Source organism: Erpetoichthys calabaricus, chromosome 16 (genome assembly GCF_900747795.2).
Source record: "Erpetoichthys calabaricus chromosome 16, fErpCal1.3, whole genome shotgun sequence".
NCBI lineage: Eukaryota > Metazoa > Chordata > Cladistia > Polypteriformes > Polypteridae > Erpetoichthys > Erpetoichthys calabaricus.
In genome coordinates, this window is record NC_041409.2 from 53230523 (window position 1) to 53251297 (window position 20775).

Genomic DNA, 20775 nt, shown 5'->3' on the forward strand with positions numbered 1-20775 from the left:
CTCCTAGAGGCTGGAATTATAGAACCAATTAATGCTGCCCTATGGATTTCCAATTTGGTTGTTGCAAAAAAAAAAAGTCAGGGGAACTACGAATCTGTGTCGATCTAAGAGCAGTAAACAAGGCAGTCATTCCTGACAAATACCCTCTGCCAACATCAGAGAAGCTAACTACATAATTTTATGGATCTCATTTCTTTTATAGATCTCCATCAAGGATATCTGCAGATGGTTTAACTCCACTCCAGTCTAACACGGAGGCAATTCAGAGAATTCCAGAGCCAACATCAGTAGCACAAGTTGCTTCATTTTTGGGTATGACTGCATACTATCTACGTTTTCTGCCGCAATACTCCTCCACTACTGCACCCTTACGTCAACTTTTGAAGAAAGATGTTCCCTGGGCATGGACTTACTTCAGCCTGCACAGAGGTGTTTCAGTTACTAAACACTCAGCTTGTTTCACCGCCTGTGCTGGCACACTTTGACCTCAATAGTCCCACCTTAGTCACTTGTGATGCATCTGGAGCTGCTCTTGGGGCAGTACTGTCTCAGATTCAGGAGGGGACTGAGAAACCTGTTGCATTTGCTTCTAGAGCTCTTAGTCCAGGTGAACAGAAATACTCAGTCAGTGAGGGAGAAGCACTGGCATGTATCTGGGCTTGAAAACGGTGGCACATGTATCTGTATGGCCGTGCATTTACACTCCAAACTGACCACCAAGCTCTCACTGCACTGCTTTCTATGTCTGGTTCTGGTCACAGGCCGCTAAGACTGCACCGCTGGTCAGAGTGTCTCCAGCAGTAAAATTTTAAACTTCAGTATACTCCCGGGCGCCACAATGTGGTGGCTGACCTACTGTCTCAGTTTTCAGCTCATCCAGCCATGACTCCCTGCCCTGATTCTGCTGAGCCTGAACTTGTTCAGCTTCTTCACACACCTCTAGAGGCCACGGTGCCACTCCAGGAGCTGCAGCAGGCCTCAGAGCAAGACCCTTAGCTCACTCAGCTTCGTACTTTTATCAGGCAGGGGTGGCCTACTCAAGTACCGGCTGAGGTGACACTATTCCATCGTATCAAGTGTAGAAAAGGCGCTATATAGGCGCCTGACCCGGCACAGAACGACACAGAGGCACGTATAAAACACAAGGGCTTTTATTTTTCTTCACCTGTGGGAGCATGTCTTCCCCGTGACCCACAGGCAATACACAGTCCCAAAAGCACTCCTTTTCTACACAACAACAATAGCACAATTCTCTTTCTCTCTCCCACCACTCCTCCACAAGCGTAGTCCTCCTGCTCCCGACCCTGGCTCCTCGAGTGGTGGTGGCTGGCCCTTTTTATACCCCACCCGGAAGCGTTCCAGGTGCTTGACCACCTGGTCCTAATTGCATTTCCGGGTGGTGCTGAAGATTCGACCAGCCAGGCTGCAAACTCCATGCAGCTCCCCCTAGCGGCCATCCGAGCCCCCAACCAGGCTGTGGAGGACTCCATCTCCCATGGAGCCATGCGCCAGGTTGGGGAATCATCGTCCGCCAGGGAGGCTGCCACCAAGCGTCCCGGGGGAGGTATTGAAGTGTCCATGGCTGCTCCCCCGGAACAGATGCAGCAGGGGTGTCCCTGCCGGGCATGGGACCCGGCTGTCCTTTACACAAGGATGAACTCACTTACTGGAATGAAAGCTGTGTTGCTTGTGGTCTCTGCACAGTAGTTCCAAGGTCTCTCCAAGCACGTGTCCTGGCTATGGCACGTGAGGGCCATTTGGGTATTGTCCGTGTTAAGCAACGATGTCGCAACCTTGTGTGGTGGCAAGGGATTGATGCTGATATTGAAGCTCTGGTCAAGGAATGCCCTGCTTACCTTGTTAGCGGTAAAATGGGTCCTCCACCCACACCCCCATTGCAGCCAGTTCAGTGGCCTGTTAAGACTTGGGAACACATACAGCTAGACATCTGCGGCGAGTTACATGGCGTTCCACATCATCAGCATTTTCTTATTGTGGCATACGACCTACACTCTAAGTGGCCAGAAGTAGCCTCAGTTGGATCAGTTACAACCAGAGTTGTGATCGAGTTTTTGGAGTCCATTTTTGCTCGCTGGGGGTTGCCAGTGGCTGTTTCAACAGATAATGGTCCACAATTTACTTCTGTTGAATTTACAAGCTTTTTGATGAGCAAAGGAATTCGACACCACCGCACAGTATTCTACCACCCTCAGGCCAATGGGGATTGGGGTAGAGCGTCTAAATAAAACTTTAAAGAATGGCATTAGAGCATATTTGGCAGATGGATGCACATTTCTTCCAGCACTTCTCCAGACACTTCATCACTACAGAGCTGCACAGCACTCAATCACTGGCAGCTCTTATGATTAGTCGTGAACTTTAGCTTCCACTGGATCATCTGCGTGCCCAACCAGCTTTGCCCACTGCAATGCATACACACAACAATGTGTCCAAGAGCCAGAATAAAATGAAGCAATATTTTGACAGGTCACACTGGGTGAAAATGCCAGACATAACTGTATCAGATTGGGTCAGGGTCTGGAGGCCACATCGAGAACAAAAGTTGAAATCTTTTTGGTCTTCTCCTTTAAAAGTAATAAGCCAACTAGGACCTGCCACATTTTGTCTGGCTGATGGTTCCTGATGGCATGCAAGCCGCCTCCGCAAGGTACCTGCACCACCAGTGCCAAACTGTGACTCTTCAGGTTTTTGAGCAGAGTGGCTCGATTCAGCTGCAAGATCATCGGTCCCTATGCAGACTGAGGATCCTGAGGTGTTGCAATCTCTGACTGAAACCATCTCCAGACCTGAACGCGTCAGAACTCGGCCAGCCAGATTCAAAGATTTCCTTACTGATCTTCACAGTTAGGCAGACTTTAGCATGACATTTGGGTTTTGGAAGAAGGACACAAAAGAGAAAAAAAAAAAGACTTCAGTACAATTTCAAAAAGCATTATGCTATGTTTTTCTGGGAGTCACTGTATTTGGTGGGGGAGGTGGGAAATGTTATATTTGCAATATGTACATTTTACGACAGTGTGTTCTTGTTGGCCGTAAAGTGTTTGAGGTTGGAGGGTGAGTGTCTGGCAGGATTGGGGGTTCGGAAATAAACGCCTTTCTGAGACAAACTGCACCTGTACGCTCTCGCATTGTATGCAACAATGCTATCATGTAAATGTGGACCAGAATCTCAAAGGAACGTTTCCAACATCTTGTGGATTCCATGCCACAAAGAACAGGCTGTTTTGAGAACAAAAATAGGCCTGACTCAGTATTAGTAGAGTGGGCCCAAAATTTGCTCAATGAGTGTATATATGCACACAGGGGCACAGACTGCACCACAAGATCAAATGTCGTGCAGCTTGCATATAGTGGCCATACCTTACAACATCTGTTTTACATAGAGTATCGTGTGATCATTTAACCTGTCATATTCTTTTAAGAAATTACCAAAGCAAAGATGTTTTGACTGCGGTGGGTTGGCACCCTGCCCGGGATTGGTTCCTGCCTTGCGCCCTGTGTTGGCTGGGATGGGCTCCAGGAGACCCCCGTGACCCTGTGTTCGGAATCAGCGGGTTGGAAAATGGATGGATGGATGGAAGATGTTTTGAATTATCTCCCACACAACAGAATTCAATTACATAATTGTGCTAAAAGTATACTTTGTTTATTCATATGTGGCATAAATTTAATTAAAATGAAAAATTCATAAATGCTCTGAATAGCGCCCCACTTTGTCGCTCAACAACGCTTTAACTAGACGCTTCTTATAATGGAAACGGGGGGGGGGGGGGGGGGGGGGGCTTTAGAGTTTGAAAATCACAATGAAATGGCAGTTTGCTGTGGCAACAAAATCAGCGTTTTAAAAGTCTAAACCAAACACTTGGGGTTAAACCAAGGTATTTTTCACAGGATTAAATAAATAGGCTTGAGACATCAAATCTTTGAAGCGACTTTGCACTTTCAATACCCTTTGTGTCTCGTTACAAGTGATTGTTGCTCTTTGACGGTCAAGTGCACCCACATGTCCATAGCCTTCACACCTGCTTCTTCCTGTGACCTTCTTGTATAGAAATGCCATCTCACCGTCACTTTGGCAGGGAGTAATGGAATGGTCCATAAAATCAATTCTTTTATGTGTAAATGGACATTACTGGAATAAAACAGTGTAGCGTCGGCGCTAAACGCCACAATGGATGGATTCTCTGCTCTTTACATGGCTCTTTGAAGTGATTCGCTATTCTTAAAAGGACTGCTTGCCTTTTGCCGCACTAGTTGGAAAATGTATGTGCGACTGTGATGGGCTGCCGTTTTTATAAGCTCTGCTGCTATAGATGATGTAGTGCCAATTCGCATTCTTTTGGTGATTCATCCCTGGCTGATATAACTTGTCCAGCGCCACTGCAATATAACTTCATGCATAGCTAAAATGATCATAAAACTGAAATTCATGATCCACCAATACATCCTTTTCCAACCCACATAACAATTATCATTTTTGTGCTGCTATCCTAATTGCACACATGCATTCCACCTGCTTTCGGTACCATAACGCCCAACACAAGTTGACGACATTCCTTTTCAGTGCCATCCTGTCACCAGAATGTGTTTTGTTAATAATCGTTAAATTCTTTGCCTGACAAATAAGTGCTATCCGGCAAATGGGCTCAATTTGGCACTACCACTGATCTCCTGGATCTCTACTAAAGCTGTAATAATAGTCAATAAAAATACAGATATACTCATCGCCTCTCTATGGAACACCGTTTAGACCAAAAAGGTCTCGCTGTAGGCTGCGGTCACGTGACGTCACGCAGACACGTTTACATTGCGACCGAGTGATGTGATGAAATGCGCCAACGCAGCTCGAATGTTTGGCTGCGCATGCTGCAGTCCCCCAGTAACTTTGCACATTTCTTGGGTGGAGTTTATTTTTTGTGCATTATAAAAATCTTAGATTGGGCTGCGTTCATGGAAAACAATTGCCGATTAACAGCTCCTTATAGCTGTGAAATTTTCTCATTGCAATCGAGCTTGTAGTCCTGTAATGAGCGCTTAGCATAACATGAGCTCCGGTAGAAGCGACGCCGATCCACTCGATGACTACCGGGACCGACAGGAGAATGAAGTGGAGGCGTTGGCGTCCATCTACGGGGATGATTTTACGGATCTCAGGCAGAATCACCCTTGGAAGGTAGGAATCATCAGGGTCTTCGTTGAAAGAAAGATAGTTTTCTGTTTAACGATCGCCGTAAAAGCAAAAGATTGGGGAATTTTTAAACGTCAATGCCTACCCGGCGAGCACTGGAACAATATTTATTACTCGAGTGTCTTCCTTGAGGTTTGAAGTGATCTACTTAGAGTCCTGATTGGCGTACACTGGGGTACAATAACCTAAGGGGTCCTGATTTTTTTTTCATCCCCGAGGCTGCTTTAGTTTAAGTATTGCCTTAACCAATAGCACATCATCTTACTGTTATTTAATACTGTGTAATCGCATCTATATGGAAATGCCGATTTTGGAATTCAGTTTTGCACTCGGATGCCACAATTACTGTCTGCATTTTAAAAATATTTTGTTATTATTTAGTTGTTGGGTTGACGTCTTTAACCCAATTACTGCTTAGGAGATCAATTTGGTTACATTTCTTTTTGTCAGTGTCCGTAGCAGGATTTGAACCCACAACCTTAGTGTTTGAAGTTCAAAGCCTTAACCACGACGTCATACTGCCTGTATATTTCATACAGAAGTGAATCGTTTTTGTCCACTTTACATGCTAAAATTCCTATAACAAAGTTTTAAACACGTATGTTTAATAAATAAGTAAATATATTTTGACGTGAAAATAAGCCAATAAAACATAATGATATGTGAGCATGAATAATTAAATATTTGATGAGTTATATCTTTGTATTTATTTCAGTAATCCCGCATGTGGTATGAAATACATCTTCAAATTAAAACTAATTTTCACTGGTCAAAGTCGTGAGGGTGGGCTGTAGCGAGTGTAATTTTTTGACAGGTGAATCATTAGTTAAGAGCACGCTCAAAGTTGTGACTGTGCAAGTCTGTGACGGATATGACTGCAAAAAAGTGCACCAGAGTTACTGTGTGAAATCACGTCTTTAATTGAAGGAGTCTGTATCAGAAAGCTGTGCTTTAAATGTGGCACTTGATAGCTAAAGGTTTACATCCTTCCTACCGAAGGTTCACCAATCAAAATACAACACTGGCTAGAGCCCACTTTCTTGACTTTGATGCGTGAAAATGACAGTTCACTGAAATAATCGAATAAATTATATAAAGAAATAAGGAACAAAACTCACTATTTAATGACACATTTAAATATTTATGCTCACATATCATTCTGCTTTTATCTATGATTACATTTCACAATACATTTATTTGCATGTTTATTTGTTTCATTTTATCCACAATATTCCTCTATAAAATAAGGCTGGAATATACAAATACCATGCACTGCAGTGGCTAAAAAATAACATCCCAGCCTTAAAGTATCTCATTTGGTTCGATAGTCTGAGCAACTGATATGCATTTTGATTGCTAATAAATTGGTGGTAGTGTTAGAGAGAGGTTAGCATTTTTTTCTATGGTTAACCAAGCAGATGCTGCGCTTCTTTTTTTCCATCTAATTTCTTCAAATGTCTTAAGTTTCAAATTTTTGTGAACTAGTAGTAAAAGTGCAAGTTAGGTAATGCCATCACACCCTGTTATTGAGAACTTTGCAGAGTTCTCTCTTTAATTTGTGACCTTTCTTCAATTTCATCTGAATAAAATTACAGTTTGATTAAACTTTTTTAACATGGTTTATTAAAATTCCCTAATGGAAAAATGACACACAATGTTTTCTAGAATGAAAAAACAAATAGTTTTAGCGTAATATACTTTTACTAAAAGCTAGCAATACATTTTTACCCCCCCGACCAGAAATTTGCTTATGCAGTGAGGCATTGAAGCTCATCAAACACATGAAAGTTTGGTAAGTACACTTTGACTCAATGAGTTTCTGGTGGATGTAGGCCTGATCAGGTCTCCTAGGGTCACAGCCAGACAAAGCCATGTATTCCCTAATCCCTCAAATGTCAGCACAGCACAGGGAACTGATAATGTTTGGAGTCTTCTACATGTATTAGATGTTGCCCCATCTCTGTTCTATCTGGCTGAGCCTTTGGCTTTGGATGCAGAAAAGCCCTTCAACTAGATGTACTGTGGATTTCTGTGGCAGGTAATGCACTCAGTGGGATTATGCAGGGATGCCCCCTTTTCCCATTGAACTTTAATCTTTCCTTCAAGCCCTTATCAAGTGCCTTGAGAACTCATCAGTTAATTACCCCAATTTCAATGAATGACTTCAACCATAAAATATCACTGTATGCAGATAATATTCTTCTTGTCTACTCCTAGTAATCTTTCACATATTCTAATATCATTTCATTCCGACATGTCTTTCAGGTTACAAGATAAACTTTTACCTGTAAATTTGCTTTGTAAAGTTGCATTCCCTGTACATCCTTACAGCCACCTTAATTAGGTACTTAGGCACAGACTTCTTCCTTTTGCTGCAAGACACCACAACCCTTACTCAATAATGTGAGAGTCTCTGACTTTATGGTTATCCATGCCCTTATCTTTGAGGTCTAGTTCTGCTATTATTACATTGTCAATATAATTCCCTACATGCTGTGCTTCCACCTCCTCTGCCTCATTAAGTACTGGTCCAGTGTAAGGTCAACTTCTATCGACCTTCCCGTGGAACATAACAAGACCGGTCATTAAACATCTATACTGATTCAAGGCAGTCATAATGGTGACATTTATTTGTAGGATCTTGAGTTACGCTACTGGGCTTTTACAGTGTACCCAGTCTAGTAATGAACATCTTCCTCTGCTGAGCCTTCCTCATGGCTACTCATAAAGTCGAATAGGTTATCTCCAAGTTGCATTCCTAACCTTCCCTTCTATGGTGATAAACACATGGTCTGATCTTCAAAGATGGGTCATGTCACTTATGCTCCAGGAATATGATGTAACATGGAGAGGCATCTTGGCCATTGTCTTGATTGGCACGCGCACACACACACACACTAAAACCTGGCCCTTCTTATTAGAGGTGGTCCCATTGCGTTCCAACCTAGGTGTTCATGCACTGGGTGATATATTTGGTGATTAGGCCTTCAAACATTCCAGCCTCTAAAATATTCCTCTTATATCCCCTCACTTTCAATTTCTTTTAATTACAGCTAAGATCTAGATCAGTGTTTCCCAACCTGTGGTCCCCCTGTGGCTGCCGGTGTTTGTTCGAACCAGCTTCTGTTTATAATTGTACTCCTGGGCTAATTAAGTGATGTGTTATTTCCCAAATTCTGTGTTTAAGGAACAATAAAGAAATTAGAAAACTAAGTTTGGTTAAAAAAAAAAAAAAAAAAAAAAAAAAAATATATATATATATATGTATATATATATATATATATATATATATATATATATATAATATACACACTGTATATACACACACATACATACATACAGGGTGGTCCAGATCTAATTATGCAATTATTGCATTGCATTAAAAGTTGCATAGTTAGATGTGGACCACCCTGTATGTGTGTATTATATATATTATATACAATATACAGTGCATCCAGAAAGTATTCACAGCGCATCACTTTTTCCACCTTTTGTTATGTTACAGCCTTATTCCAAAATGGATTAAATTCATTTTTTTCCTCAGCATTCTGCACACAACACCCCATAATGACAACGTGAAAAAAGTTTACTTGAGGTTTTTGCAAATTTATTAAAAATAAAAAAACTGAAAAAATCACATGTACATAAGTATTCACAGCCTTTGCTCAATACTTTGTCGATGCATCTTTGGCAGCAATTACAGCCTCAAGTCTTTTTGAATATGATGCCACAAGCTTGGCACACCGATCCTTGGCCAGTTTCGCCCATTCCTCTTTGCAGCACCTCTCAAGCTCCATCAGGTTGGATGTGAAGCGTCGGTGCACGCAGCAATTACAGCCTCAAGTCTTTTTGAATATGATGCCACAAGCTTGGCACACCGATCCTTGGCCAGTTTCGCCCATTCCTCTTTGCAGCACCTCTCAAGCTCTATCAGGTTGGATGTGAAGCGTCGGTGCACAGCCATTTTAAGATCTCTCCAGAGATGTTCAATCGGATTCAAGTCTGGGCTCTGGCTGGTCCACTCAAGGACATTCACAGAGTTGTCCTGAAGCCACTCCTTTGATATCTTGGCTGTGTGCTTAGGGTCATTGTCCTGCTGAAAGATGAACCGTCACCTCAGTCTGAGGTCAAGAGCGCTCTGGAGCAGGTTTTCATCCAGGATGTCTCTGTACATTACTGCAGTCATCTTTCCCTTTATCCTGACTAGTCTCCCAGTCCCTGCTGCTGAAAAACATCCCCACAGCATGATGCTGCCACCACCATGCTTTACTGTAGGGATGGTGCCAGGTTTCCTCCAAATGTGACGCCTGGCATTCACACCAAAGAGTTCAATCTTTGTCTCATCAGACCAGAGAATTTTCTCTCTCATGGTCTGAGAGTCCTTCAGGTGCCTTTTGGCAAACTCCAGCCGGGCTGCCATGTGCCTTTTACTAAGGAGTGGCTTCCGTCTGGCCACTCTACCATACAGGCCTGATTGGTGGATTGCTGCAGAGATGGTTGTCCTTCTGGAAGGTTCTCCTCTCTCCACAGAGGACCTCTGGAGCTTTGACAGAGTGACCATCGGGTTCTTGGTCACCTCCCTGACTAAGGCCCGTCTCCCCTGATCGCTCAGTTTAGATGGCCGGCCAGCTCTAGGAAGAGTCCTGGTGGTTTCGAACTTCTTCCACTTACGGATGATGGAGGCCACTGTGCTCATTGGGACCTTCAAAGCAGCAGAAATTTTTCTGTAACCTTCCCCAGATATGTGCCTCGAGACAATTCCTTTGACTTCATGCTTGGTTTGTGCTCTGACATGAACTGTCAACTGTGGGACCTTATATAGACAGGTGTGTGCCTTTCCAAATCATGTCTAATCAACTGAATTTACCACAGGTGGACTCCAATTAAGCTGCAGAAACATCACAAGGATGATCAGGGGAAACAGGATGCACCTGAGCTCAATTTTGAACTTCATGGCAAAGGCTGTGAATACTTATGTACATGTGCTTTCTCAATTTTTTTTATTTTTAATAAATTTGCAAAAACCTCAAAGTAAACTTTTTTCATGTTGTCATTATGGGGTGTTGTGTGTAGAATTCTGAGGGAAAAAAATGAATTTAATCCATTTTGGAATAAGGCTGTAACATAACAAAATGTGGAAAAAGTGAATACTTTCCGGATGCACTGTATAAATTTACCAAGCAGTTATAAGGGAATAATGTATTTTTTTTTTTTTTTTTTACAATATTTTCATCTTGATTTTCATTCTACTTTTCTAGGTGTTCTAATTGTTTAATTCATCCATTATTTACTAATTAGTGGTTCTAATGCTAAAGTACTTGCAGCCTTTGATTATATTCAGTGTTGTTTGCCAGTGTGTCTGCTCTGCTCGTTTTTAATTGACATTAATAAGATACAACAAAGGGGAAATACTGCACAGAGAAAGGGCAAAATATAATGTAATTAACAAAAGAGAGTTAATCATTTAAATCTATAGCAAAAGCAGAAATATTTCTAAATGTCTTATAAATGTAAAAATCATGCTGCTGTGCTTTTCTGAATGTACAATATAAGAAAAATAATACCAGCTAATTAAATGAGATCAGGTGTTGTCACCGATTTAGGAATCTGGTTGAAACAAAAACCAGCAGCCACAGGGGGGCCACGGGACAGAGGTTGGGAAACACTGCTCTAGATATCTTTAAAGCTCGAGTGGTTCTAATCTCTTCTGCCCTTAACTTCCCTTTCTTTGTATAGTTTCTCACCTACTCTTCAGTGATATTTCAGTTCTGATATTAATTGTAGTTTTAGTTTTGTTTTTATTTTATAAAATTAAATTTTATTTTTATTTCGTTCTAGTTTTCAGTGGAGTCAACAATTTTTATTTTTATTTAGTTTTGTGTTTAAAATTTTAGTTTTTATTTTATTTAGTTCTGGCTTTTTAACATAATATTAGTACAATTTTAGTTTTTTTTCTGTTGCAAGAGCACAAATGCTGGCCTACACATATTTCAATGCCAGTTATGCTTCAGTCAACAAAATACACTCACAGTTCATAATGCCATTAAACACTGCTTGACTATCAATGATCAAACAGATTAAGTGGCCTAATGAGTACAGTCAGCAAGATCAAATGTTTCAACCCAAGAAACCAGTCTGTGCAAGCACGTTACTGGTAAGCTGTAAACAAGCACACATTTCGAGAGATTTTTTCATGTTGCAACGACGTCCATTGCGCAGATAGCCACACAGTGAAAATATTCGCTTGACAAGCGTCTCTAATGTAGGTGCACAGACAAGGTCCTCTGCCATTGGTGCCAGCAGATTGTAAGTTGACGGTTTCTGCTGCCAGTACTGAAGCACTGACGTGCGGTGACGTTCATGGCTGGTGAGGCACGGACTCCTTCAGAGTCAGATTTACAAATATATGAACCCAAAAGAGTAGCTTATTAACTATTCAGTTGGCAGCCAGCATGCACATTGACTACTGGTTATGTTTCATATCTCATCAGCATTCTTTACACACACATAGGTAAGGTACATATTTGGCTAAGAAAGAACGTTACATTGAGAGCAGCATGCCTCTGCACCCTCCATGTGTTCTAAATTTGTTGTTGCAATTTCACAATTCAAACTCATTCGATACAAGTGAAAGTATAGAGTGATGTGCAAAAATTGAATTTCAATTTTGACCTTGACATTTTAAAGTTTTTTTAATCAATTTTAATGCAGACTGTTCAACAAAAGGAAGAGGTTAGGAGCACGCACTGATACAGTGCATTGCTGCACCCACCACACAACAAACCAACTCAGGATCCAGATTAGAATCCGAGTACAGCCATGCAATGGGTGGATAACAAGAAAAACAAAAGAATATTTTATTTAAGGTCAAACTTTTTAGTTTTTAAATATTGGATTTTTTTTCTTAGTCTGATCCCATTTTTTATAAAATTGAAAACCATTTATGGTCGTACCTTTATTTGTAAATGAAGACCATGCACCTATCCGTCTCCACGAAAATCTCCGTCACTTTTTTGTAAAAGTCCTCCTTATTTTCCTTTAGTTTTAAAAGTTTTAATCTTCCATTTTGGCAGTCAGTCAAAGTAAAAAATAAACGGACTGCTGCAGTGCACTTGACTTGCTGATATCGCTAACTTATTGGCGCAGAGAGTCTCTGCGTTGAACAGTAGCAACAAGCACCTTTTGGGCTTCAGTGTGGCACAGTATTGTCTGTCTCAACTTGTGCATTTTCACTATGGTTTTATGTCCTATCAACAAGACTAAATATGTCACACACATTCATTAAAGGTATTAGCCAGACTGTGGAAAGTCAGGTGTATAATAAATGTGTGTGCAAACATTATATTGCCAACATACAGAGAGACGGCAACAGGCACGCGGTAATTGCATGCATCAACCCAGCATTGAGGGATAGCGCTGTCCGAGATGAGGCTCGGCTTGTCTCGTTGCTGCTGTACCTTGCATTTCTTCTCTGTATTTGATCAAGAAATGCGCAAATTCAACGATTTTGACTATAAACATCATCATAATTATTAGAATCAAACAGCCCAGTGGACAAATTTATTTTATGTTATCATTATTAGTTTTTTTTTTTTTTTTTTTTTTTTTTTTACTTTCCATGATGACAGGTGTGACCACACACCCCTGTATGAAGTGCAGTCATGGCACCAGAGAAGTGCCAGACTTCCACTAAGCACTGATCCAGCTGGCCCTGCACTGAAATGCAGAGACTCTTTTCTTCTTCTCGCGCGCTACATTTGCTTTTATTATCATCTGCGCTGTAATTAAATTATTTCCACATGTTACTTTTTTGCTTTCTACCCACAAACACTTGTGCAAATCTCGCCATCGTCACCCACAATTGCTTACTCCTTCAAGCCAATGAACCAAATGAGCGCAAGAAACAAACAACAGTCTTTTACGGAAGTTGCGCCACGTGACTATAGTAAGCCTAAGGTACAAGATCACCGCATAGTGAACAGCGCAACGTAACTGAAGCCTCAAGACAACCTACAAACAACCCCTCTGCAAGACTGAACTGGATTGAACGAAAATGCTATCGCTATTTTTTTCGTTTTACTCCATTTTTGTTCTCATTTTAGTTCGTTCACATATCACTAATTTTTATTTAGTTTTAGTGTCTCTACTTGCCTTAATTTCAGTTCTCGTTCTTGTTTTTGTTATGAAAATATCACTGCTACTCTTTTCCCTTGCTGCAAACCAATACCAGATTTATGTGCAATGCTTATTAAGGCATCGCATTGCTCTTAATCAATTAAATCTTTTTGGCACTGACAACTTTCCACTACTCCTATTTCATGGAATTTACTTTTAAAAATGTCTCTTTGGTATCCTGGAATCCCAACTATCAATAAACCCAATTTAAATTTCTTATTTCTTTGATTATATTCCACTACCTTTGAACGATACGCCTGAGGACTGTCCTCTGACCCCAGCTTTCACTTCTGTGTTCATCTTTTGGTCTGGTATCTTTGATCTTCTTACTTCATTTCTCACTACTAACATTCCTTTGCTTTCTCACATTTATCTACTTTAAATTCTTCTCTGTTTCATTTATCTGATATTAAGGGGTCGTGATTGCTTAGCATTGGGTTTTAATTTTAATTCTTGTTAAAATGGCTGCGTGCTTAGTCCATAAGCTGCGTGCTTCGCAATTTCGTTTATCTGTATACTTGTATATGGTTGAGATGACAATAAAGTTCACTTTGACTTTGTTTTTCTCAGTTTTTTTTCCTAAATACAGGATAAAAAGGAAGGGAGAGGACTACTAACACACTGCAGGCAGGCATTACTAGACATTACATTCTAAGATGCATTGCCTTGTCCCCACTGTGGGCTAGGCTTCAGCAGAATAGATAACCGTCAAAGATCAGTTCATTCCTTTGTGACTACACCAGCGCAGGACCTACACATCTAACTGGTCCACCTGAGAGACAAATTCAGTTCTACCACTCAAACTTCTGCTGAACCTTCCTGCAGAAACAGTGAATGACATGTTCTACACTGCAACCATTAAGAGGCTTTCTACTCACACCTCCTACATAGCTGATCCTACAGCAGGACACTGCTTTGGCCTGCCTTCTCTCCTGATCTTAACCCCACACAGCACTTTTGGGATGCTCAGTTGGGTTCACTGGTCACACTGAAAGTTTCTTTTTTGTATGTGGCTTGCTTGTGTAACGTACCCTAGATGAGCATAATGATCAACGAAATTATATTTGATAATTGATTGATAGCTAGTGCCACTAGCTATCAATCTGTGAAAAGACACTGTGATATAATATAAAGTGTACACACTTAGGACAGTGGGACTACATAAATAGTAACTATCTGCTTTTGCTAACTGAAATTATTTTGTCCGGTAATTCACACAAGGGATTTCTGTACAACACTAATACTCTTTCGCACGAAAGAGAACAATCTGCAAAATATTCAAGTAAATAATCAATTGGAAATCTCCACAAGATATGACTTGTTGCATGTGGGAAACAAAACAGAGTTAGGACTGCTAATGCTTGTTTCTCATTAAAATAAGAAACGCATTTATGAAACAGTTTATAGGACATACTGAGAGTGGCACCAGCATCCACTCAGGCTACCTCTGTAAAACAATTTAAGATGAACTCATAAATTCTGTAAGTGAGAAGGTAATTGAGCATATAGTGAGTGACATCAAGCAGTCTAAATATTACTCCGATGTATTATTCTGAATTGCACACCTGATGTTAACCATAAGGAGAAAACAATTCTAATTATAAAAATTGTCACACTGGAGGAAGTATCCATGATTAAAGAGAACTTTATGGGATTCCTGTGAGCAAGCCTGTATTTATAGTAGAAAGAAGAAGCTGTCAGGTATGCTATTCAAGTTTAACTGAATTTTTTGAAGCAAAAATAAGGAAAGTAAGTCATGAAGGATGTATAGGAGAGAGTGGTGAATAAAATAAAATGGTCTCTGTGAGAAACAATAAGAAAACTTTTTTTTTTTTTTCCTTGAAACAAAGTTTAGCTTACAGAGCACACAAGCCAACTTCTTCATTCTGCTAGAACTACAGGTCTTCTGGAATGCCCGCCTATAGAGGACTCCCTTCCTCCAAGTGTGCTCTGATAGTCCTCTGACTGCCCCTTTATAGACCGCGCACTTGCTCTTCTTACCCACCATAGTCTAGCCCAGGCCTGGAGTGCCGCAGTGGCTACAGGTTTTCATTCTAACCCTTTTCCTAATCAGTGACCAGTTTTCACTGCTAATTAACTTTTTCCCCATCACTTTAACATCCCTGTTAGAAGAGTTCAGCCCTCTGAATTGATTCCTTTCTTCATTAAATGACAGCCAAGCAGAAATGAGATATGAAATGAGCTAACAGATGACCAGCTAAACTGGGGCTTCAAACTCCAACCAATTTCACTCCAATCACTTTCTTAATGAGAAGTCAATTCTTGCTCTTAATTAAACCCATTATTTAATTCCATGGCTTGTTGCTGCTCTCATTCTGCCACAGCACACATTTCGAATACTGTTGTTTTTCTGTTCTTTCTAAGAGCACCGTCAAAATGTTTTGGTGACCTGAGAGATCAACCTTACCAAGACCATCACCTCTCTTTAATTTCAGATATTGTGTAATGGGCACAGGGGAGCTGGTTATGTGGTGGCTTGTTTTGTGTCTCATTATTGTTTGGCTGCTAATTAAAGAAAAAGAACCAACTATGGGGCCTGAGTCAAGTTAATTAAAAGAAGTAATCAGCAGCCAAAACTGGTCTCTAATTAAGAAGATGGTAAGAATGAAAACCTGCAGCCACTGTGGCACTCGAGGCCTAGAGTTCGCCACCCTTGGTCTTGCCCTTGTTACAGGGTAGGAAGGTGTGATGGACAGGTCCGGCATATTCCTCCCTGGTCCAAGCAAGGCCCGCACGGCTCTTAAAGTAATCGTACTGTCTCATGGGATATCAAACAGGGAGTGCACCTTGTGTGGTCCATGCTGAAGCAGGGCAAAGAACACTGCAGAGCTGTCAGGTTGTGGGCAGGCTTTATCTTTGTCCCATGTTTTTTCGCATCTGTTCCATTCTGCTGTTTCTGTATTAAGTGCTGAAATAAATTGAATGTGCTGACATTTTTAACTGCCACTGTATTTTTGCATTTCACTTCAGTTTGTTCAACATCCAGTATTTCATATCTAAACCAATTTCAGACAACTGACTTAATGTTACAGAATTTCTCTGGAACGAGCTCACTTGTGAGAGGAGCACTGTTCATCCTATTCTTAGCATTAATATTGTATTGCCCCTTCTTGGGCGAAAGGAGCAAAACCGCACTGACACTTTGCTGTGCAGAAATCATATAGGTTTATTTCTATCAATAAAAACACTCAAAACAATAATGCAATCAGTAGCTATTTACAACTCTTCCATTGTTAAGTCTAATGTGAGACACCATCACTTCAGCCCTTACCCTTACCCTTATTTTTTATTTTTTAAAACAACTTACACTTTCAGCCTCCTGTTTCAAAGTTATGACTGCCTGCCTGAACATTAGGTGTTGATATTTCACGAGGTCCCGTTCAGCTCTAGCACAGAGAGAAAGAAGTTGGGAGAGCATGCGCTGATAGCGTGTTGCTGCATCCACCACACGACACAGACAAATTTATCATCTCTCACATAGCCGAGCTTATGGCACTATCGCCATCCAAACTGAGAAGTGCACCAGGTACCCATGGTGCCTCTTTTTCATCTCTAAATTCCGTCCCTTGGCACTATGGTTGCTGCTTTCAACACATCTCTGAGCCAGTCATCAGTCCCAGCATGCTTCAAGTCGACCACCATCATACCAGTGCCGAAGAAGTCATCAGTGACATGCCTGAATGACTACCGACCAGTTGCACTCACGCCAATCATAATGAAGTGCTTCGAAAGGTTAGTCATGTCACACATAAAGACTAATCTCCCTGCCTCCCTTGACCGTCTTCAGTTTGTCTACCGCTCAAACAGTTCAACTGAGGATGCCATATGCTCTGCTCTTCACCTCTCCCTGACACATCTGGATAAAAAAGACACATACAGTATGTCAGGATGCTATTCATAGATTTTAGCTCCGCCTTCAACACAATCATCCCTCAAAAGCTGGTTGTAAAACTGAGCAGGTTGGGCCTGAACACCACCCTCTGCAATTGGAACCTGGACTTCTTGACAGAGAGGCCCCAGTCAGTTCGGATAGACTGCAACACTTCCAGCATCATCACACTGAGCACTGGAGCGCTGCAGGGCTGCGTGCTTAGTCCACTGCTGTTCACCCTGCTGACTCACGACTGCACAGCCACGCACAACACCAACCACATCATCAAGTTTGCGGATGATACAACGGTGCTGGGACTGATAAGAAGGGACGATGAAACAGCGTACAGAGATGCGGTGGAATGGCTGTCTGCATGGTGTGAAGACGACTATCTCTCAATGTCGACAAGACAAAAGAGATAATCGTGGACTTCAGGAAATCACGTCCTGCCCACATCCCACTCAGCATCAACGGTTTAGATGTGGAGACTGTTAGGAGTACCAAAGTTCCTCGGTGTGCACATAACTGAGGAACTTATGTGGACACATAACACCTCATCACTAATCAAGAAAGCCCGGCAGAGACTACACTTCCTGAGGCGACTGAAGCGAGCAAGTCTTTCCCCTTCCATCCTCACCATGTTCTACAGAGGCACCATTGAGAGTGTTCTGACCAGCTGCATCACGGTCTGGTATGGCAACTGCAACATATCCGACCGCAAGCGCCTGCAAAGGATAGTGAAGACAGCAGAGAACATTATTGGGGTGCCTCTCCCTTCACTACAGGACATATTTTACAAATGCAGTGTCCGCAAGGCCTGCAGCATTGTGCAGGACCCCTTACACCCCTCACACTTCTGCCATCCAAGAGAAGATACTGTAGCATCAAAGCCAGATCTGCCATGTTGCAGGAGAGTTTTTACCCCCAAGCTGTTAGACTCCTTAACACCAGGCTGCCCCCTGGGATCTTCCACACGGCCTCAACCACCTCTAAAAACAGAATTTTTATACATGCGAGCCACTTTCCTGCAAAGACGAGTGTGCAGGTAGAAAAGAACTGAAAATCTCATACTGACCTTTAAGTATTTTGGCACTCTTGTTATCCTTCTGCTGTGAAACATTCTGACCTGTCATTGTTTACACACGTCTTAAACAACTATTATCATACACTGATAATTTCTGTATTATCTATATCTATTATTTTTTATTTATTATATTACATATCTTACACATCAATATTGCTGCTACTTCTTTGTCTTGTCTTTGCACAAGGTATTGTCTTGTTAGTGTTTTAATTTTAAATTTAAATTTTAATACTATTTTTAATTTATTATTTGCACGTCATGTTGTTACACTGTGGACCCTGAGCTTCACAATTTCGTCTATCTGTATACTTGTATATGGCTGAGATGACAATAAAGTTCACTTTGACTTTGCTTTGCATTGAGACTGGGTTGATAGATCTCCTCTGTGTCTGCCACCTCCATGGTGCACTCAGTAGCCTTATTTGCATGCCCCTTGTCAGAACTCGTCTCGACGCACCCTGCTTCATAGAGATTTTTGACCAGATTGTTACAATATGTTTTGACTGTACATATGTGAACAGTTTATTAAACTAAGGTGTTAACTAGACTGTTTAATTGTACCATTTAGTAATAAAATTGCAACTTTCGTGTTTGAATATTGCTTTAAAACATTTATTTGATTTAAACGATTTAATAAAAAAAAAATCACTCAGTCCTACCTTGAACTAAATTTGTCTTGTTTTGCACAATTGATTTTCTTATTATGCTTTTTCAATGAACAGGTCAAACGTCCACCCGAGTTTGTTTTGACTTTGAGACCACAAGGTTTAACTAGCCAACAGGAGATCTATGTCCTAGTGGATCTAGGAGTAAGGTGCCCTCCTACATATCCAGATGTGTAAGTACAGTTCCAGTTATCTCTGTGCATAAATGTTTTTAGAAGGTTGTGGTAATAGAAAGGAAGTATGACTGAATATATGCTAACAAGGAGTATATGTAAGACACCATATTAGCTTGGTTTAGTACATTAATATTGTTCTCGTCATGGTCCACATGAGGGGAATATATATATATATATATATATATATATATATATATATATATATATAAAGAAACAAATAACGATCAATAAACAAGCGGGCAGGCAAAATCAGGCAAGAGAATAGAAAAAAATCCAGATATATCAACAAACAAATAATAAATGAAGTTAAAATTGACAAGAATCTGTGGAAAAATGGCATAGTCGTGCCCTTTTCTATTTTTTCAGCCTTACTGTTATATGACAGCTACAAAGATTGTGTTTCCTAACAATGGAAATTGAAGGTCAGAGATGACATGACGAGCAGCATGTAAATGCCAGGATAATATCGTATCTGGCACACAAAATGTTAAAAACTGTAGTGTATGTTTTAAAATCACACAGGATAATCACTGCTGGCTTTGCAAACTAATCATAACCATCCTGTCAGGCAGATTAACTTACTACTTTTAAATTTCCACATAACAAGAACTTAAATATATATTCATGTGGACCATGGCAAGAACAACATTAATATACTAAACCTTCTGTTGCTGCTCTGTGGAAAGCATATTTGCCTGTGGCATGCTGGTATGGTATGCTGGCTTCTCTGTGGCTGACCAGAAGGCTTTTCAGAGAGTCATCAAAACAGCACAAAAAATTACCAACATCCAATTACCTTCACTAGAGAACATATACAGAACACAATATTTATAAAGGGACAAAAAAATCATTAGGGACCCTTCTCACCCAGGCCACCACCTTTTTAATCTGCTACCTTCTGGAAGGAGTTAGAGTTCTATTTAGACACACTCTCCCAGACTACTGAAAAGCTTCTACCTGAGTACTATTAGAGAAGTACATTTTTGTTAAATAACTGTTTACTGCTTCTAAGTGCTTTTGATCTTCTGTCTTTCACTGTCACCCATGAAATCAATGGGACAAGAGTGCAATATCTCAGAGACTCAGTGTAATCACTGTAAAATGGAACTACTCCACTATTTACTATTTATATTTTTCCACCTTCAATGTTTTATCAGTTGCTATTAATGCCCATTTGTAGTTTAAAATATGGAGCATATGCTGAATCTGTTCTGTTCTGTACTGTACAGAATCTGTTCTGTACTATTCATGCACCAAAATGTTGTTGTACATCTGTGCAATGGCAATTAAAGGCATTCTGTTCTATTCTACTTGTGACAAACCATGTACTGCTAATACTGGTCCAGAACATCTCTCTGTGTGGCCAGTGTGTATAAAATAAAAAAAAAAGGATTTTAGGGCATTAAAAAAATAACCTGTAAATTCAGACAAAAATTATTTCCAAGTTTAGTTTTTACTTGTTCCCAGTGCTGCTGAGATGGGCACCTGCTCTCTGTGAATTGGATGCTGTTCAGGCATGTAGCTAAGAATTTCATTGTACTTTATACATGAGAATATTTTAACTTCTACTACTG

The 20775-nt window shown here is 40.7% G+C and overlaps 1 protein-coding gene across 1 annotated transcript in view; it reads left to right on the forward strand.

Annotated features, from left to right (window-relative positions):
- Window positions 1–4839: 4839 nt before the first annotated feature.
- eif2ak4 (eukaryotic translation initiation factor 2 alpha kinase 4) overlaps window positions 4840–20775 on the forward strand; it is a 172740-nt gene continuing 156804 nt past the window's right edge. The window contains exons 1-2 of the mRNA XM_028822333.2: window positions 4840–5194; window positions 19083–19198. Coding sequence (XP_028678166.1) covers window positions 5066–5194; window positions 19083–19198 — 245 coding nt within the window. The 5' untranslated portion in view covers window positions 4840–5065. The remainder of the gene's footprint in view (window positions 5195–19082; window positions 19199–20775) is intronic.